At 29.7% G+C, this 3,919-nt stretch overlaps 1 protein-coding gene across 1 annotated transcript; it reads left to right on the top strand.

Moving 5' to 3' along the window:
• The first annotated feature begins 402 nt into the window (after positions 1-402).
• LOC141674295 (nuclear transcription factor Y subunit B-4-like) lies at positions 403-774 on the top strand. The gene has a single exon (XM_074481019.1). It carries the CDS (start codon positions 403-405, stop codon positions 772-774), a length of 372 nt encoding a protein of 123 aa, XP_074337120.1.
• Positions 775-3,919: the final 3,145 nt, after the last annotated feature.

The raw sequence follows: 3,919 nt of genomic DNA, 5'->3' as shown, positions 1-3,919 counted from the left end.
TTCAGAGATTTAATTTTTCAAAGTTTCATTTTCAATAATTAGATTTGCTAAATGAACAACCTTAAATGCAATTTTATTTCAATTTTGTTAAGTAGAAATTTTAAAATAATTTATGTCCCATCAGTTGTCCTTTTGGTTGCAATCTGAAAAAAGTAAGATTAAACTTGCAATTTAGCTTGCAAAGTTGCAAACAGTATTTTGAAATTGAAACTTTAAAAAATTATATTTTTACAAAATTATTTTAAATAAAACCATATATTTGGAAATAAATGATTTAAAAAATCAAAATTTTGAAAAAAAAAACTCATTTTTTTAATTCTCACTTGACTAACAACTAGGGTCAAGCTCCATTATTTAAGCACAAATCTACATATCCTCAGTAGATCTGAAGGTAATAGAAAAATGGTTGATGATGAGCCTGACAGATTGCTTCCAATTGCAAATGTTGGTCGGATAATGAAGAAAATTCTGCCAGCAAATGCCAAGATTTCAAAAGAGGCGAAAGAAACAATACAGGAATGTGCATCTGAGTTCATTAGTTTTGTTACTGTTGAGGCATCTGACAAGTGTCAAAAGGAGAACCGCAAAACGGTCAATGGAGATGACATCTGTTGGGCTCTTGTTTCACTAGGGCTTGATGACCATGCTGAGGCTACTGGAAAGTACTTGTATAAATTCAGAGAGTTCGAAAGAGAGCGAGCTAATCAAAGAAAAGCCATCGGTACTGCAGGCACAGAAGAAAAGGAAACATCAGATTCACTACAAATTAATTAATAAAGTTAACGAGGAGATCAAAGAACAAACCTCTACACTAATCTCTCTACAGTCTACTTGAAGTGATGAATGTTGAAGACGACGAACAAGATCAAATTTTGGGATATTTCTTATATATACTTGTTTCTAGTAATATAGGAAATTTGAAGAAGCTTGTCCAAGCTAGGTCATTATTGATTTTTGATTATGAGCAAAATCCATAACAAGTCAATATTTGAGGTAATTAACTAGTAATCAATCATCAGTTCATCCTTGCTTGTTCTTAATTTATGTCTAGTTGTGATTTTAGCTTATGCACAAACTGCAAGAGACAGGCGGCCGCTAGGGTAACTAGTACTATGTTACTATTCGGAAACGGTTACATTCTTCATAAGTTTATATGTGTAATAATATAAAACAACTTTGAAATTAAGGCGGTTAAATCTTATAATTAATTCTGGCACATTATAATTATAAAAACCGCACCTAACTGATGTATTATGCCATGTTCTTAAGTTTAAAGTATCTTGATTAGTACTCCCTCCGTCACGTTAATTTCTATACGTTTACTATTTGCACGCATTTCGAGACCTCTATGAAATATAGTTTCGTAATATTTTTTTCAAATTTTTTTTTGAATAAAAATTTAAACATGAAACTTTTATTCAGAAAAAAAATTTAAAATATATTGTGGAATTATGTTTTAAATGAACATTGAAAAGCGTGCCGAAAATTAACGTATAAATTCAATATGACAGAGGAGTATATTTTTACCCTTATTTGGTTATTGTTTGACATTCCACAACCAATTATACAAGTTACAACTGAAACATACCGATGTGCAGGTAGTATATATCCCATCTGATCCGCATATCTCCTGAATGAGTTGGTTAATCATATCCTCTGTGGAAATGTATGTAGCAAATACAATAGTTTGAGAGAACTTGATTTTTGTGTGTGCCTCTCTGTTTATTCTTTCACTTTACTACTTTGAGGGAGCAGTGGACGATAAATGTATACAAATGTATACAATACTAGATGTACCCAGGGGTTTTATTGAATCTGGTAACACCACTTTGGAAACTAAAAAAAAGGGACTTAATTCTAAAATAATCAAAATAACCTAGATAAACGGAACCAGTGCGCTATTTTTCTTTAATTCTTTCTACAGGACTATACTTTCTCGAAGATTCTATCATCTACAGATATCGTACCCATATGCATTAGCATATTTCATATTTTACTCCATCCATCTATAAGTGAATCATAGTTGTTTTCATTTCTAATTATTAGTTCTCACACATATATATGTTAAATACGTTAAAGTGCAAAATTAATGCATTTTTTAAATGAAAGAATATTAATAATATTAAAAAATAAAAGTTTAGAATTTAAATTTTATTTGTTATATGTAAAATTAATAAAAATATACATATATGAATATTCAGCAGACATTACATGACAAATATATGCGTGAGTGTGGCTAGATTGTGGCATAGTGCTGCCACAAAAATTGATACAGAGGAGTTCCTTGAGATGAGAGCTTTTGTTATTAATCAAACTAATTAATAACTTAGATGTGTCAGAGAGTTAGGGTTGAAGCATGCAACCTAGGGTTTCTACAAGCTCCCTTTCTGGACCACTTCTCCAATATCTCTCCTCCAGAATTTGCTAATATTGCATAAAATTATTCACATAATTGATCAATAATTAACACCAATATTACTAGCCAGCGAGCTCTCTTATATATATAACATCTTTATTTCTTCAGTTCCAGCTACAATTAATCATATATACATAGATACATATGTGGCTATCATTAAGCCAAATGACTATATAACTATCTATAAATATAAACTGAATCTCTATATATATGTAAGTTAATTAATGGAATAATGTAGTTGATGATTGTGTACCAGTGATCATTGATGTAATTACCAAAATGTTATGTGAAATCAAACATTTAAAATTTGTCATGAATTCAAATTTAGAAAATGAATAATATTGTTTATATTCCAAACTTTGGACTACAGAGTAGAATGTGTGACCAGGAGATAATTATAATACCTTAGGTAAGGCCATATGCCTTAGAAGAGAAGAAGTAGATAACAAAAGAATATGGAAATGGATGTGAATTTTGAAGTAAAATGGCAAAATTTTATAAATTACCAATTCATGTTTTCTAATTTCTTTTTATAAAAAGGTAAATTATGCATGAAATAAAAAAAATACAGAGATCTATTTATTTTTAACTTTACTTCAAATTTAGGATATAATTTTTTTTGCTATTTAATTATATACATGCGCCCGTTGATTCCAAACCTACCGCAAGGGAAAAATAACTGAAGTTAACTAAGATATAATTAGTTGATAGAAAAGAAGCTGATGTGTATATTTAAATTTTAAGTACAAAATTATAACCATATTTTATGTTTGAAATATAATTAAATTGATCATTAATCTACATCTACTTCTGATATGGGCCGAAGATAAGATATAGTAATGTCGCATTAATTATACTTAAATTTCGTGTTCAAAAACCAATATGAATCGGGTCGTTCGAGTCCTGTTGCGGACTGAAAAAGGTCTAGGCCCACAACGTTCATGAACGAGGTTGTTCGCGGATAAGGCCAAATATAGCTGAAGATTAGAAATGTAATGTATGATACTAAGGTTCTGTTTGGAAATATTATTAAAAATTGTTGTGCTGTTAGAAAAAGTGTCAATAAAAAAGTGATGTTGTAAAAATCAGATAATCGTTTGATAATATTTTTTATATGTATATGTTTTGATGTAAAAAAAATTAAAAATAATAATATTTTTTATGAGATTTGATGGTAAAATCAGCAATTATTCCCGCAAAAACTGAAAAGCACAAAAGCAAGAGGGGGCTTATTTTCTCTAACGGCAGCTTTTAAGCCAAACACACTTTTTAGAAAAGCAGCTTTCGAATTTTACAAAACAGATTTTTAACTATTTTTCAGCTATAGCTGTTGTTACTGTCTATAACAATAATATCAACCACAGCCTAACTCCTACAAGGAATGATTTAAAATCATTTGTCTTTATAAAAGTCCTAATTACCTTTTAAGTTGGAGACTTGTCCATCGTATTTCTCAACCTAAGTGTAACCCCATACTTAATCTCTATATAAGGTTGTATCCCT

The sequence above is a fragment of the Apium graveolens genome, chromosome 7 (genome assembly GCF_009905375.1).
Source record: "Apium graveolens cultivar Ventura chromosome 7, ASM990537v1, whole genome shotgun sequence".
Taxonomy (NCBI): domain Eukaryota; kingdom Viridiplantae; phylum Streptophyta; class Magnoliopsida; order Apiales; family Apiaceae; genus Apium; species Apium graveolens.
The sequence above is the reverse complement of the archived record's forward strand: the minus strand, read 5'-3'. Positions and strand labels throughout refer to the sequence as shown.

Coding starts and splice junctions, on each gene's coding strand:
- LOC141674295 (XM_074481019.1), top strand. CDS start 403: ATGGTTGATGATGAGCCTGACAGATTGCTTCCAATTGCAAATGTTGGT.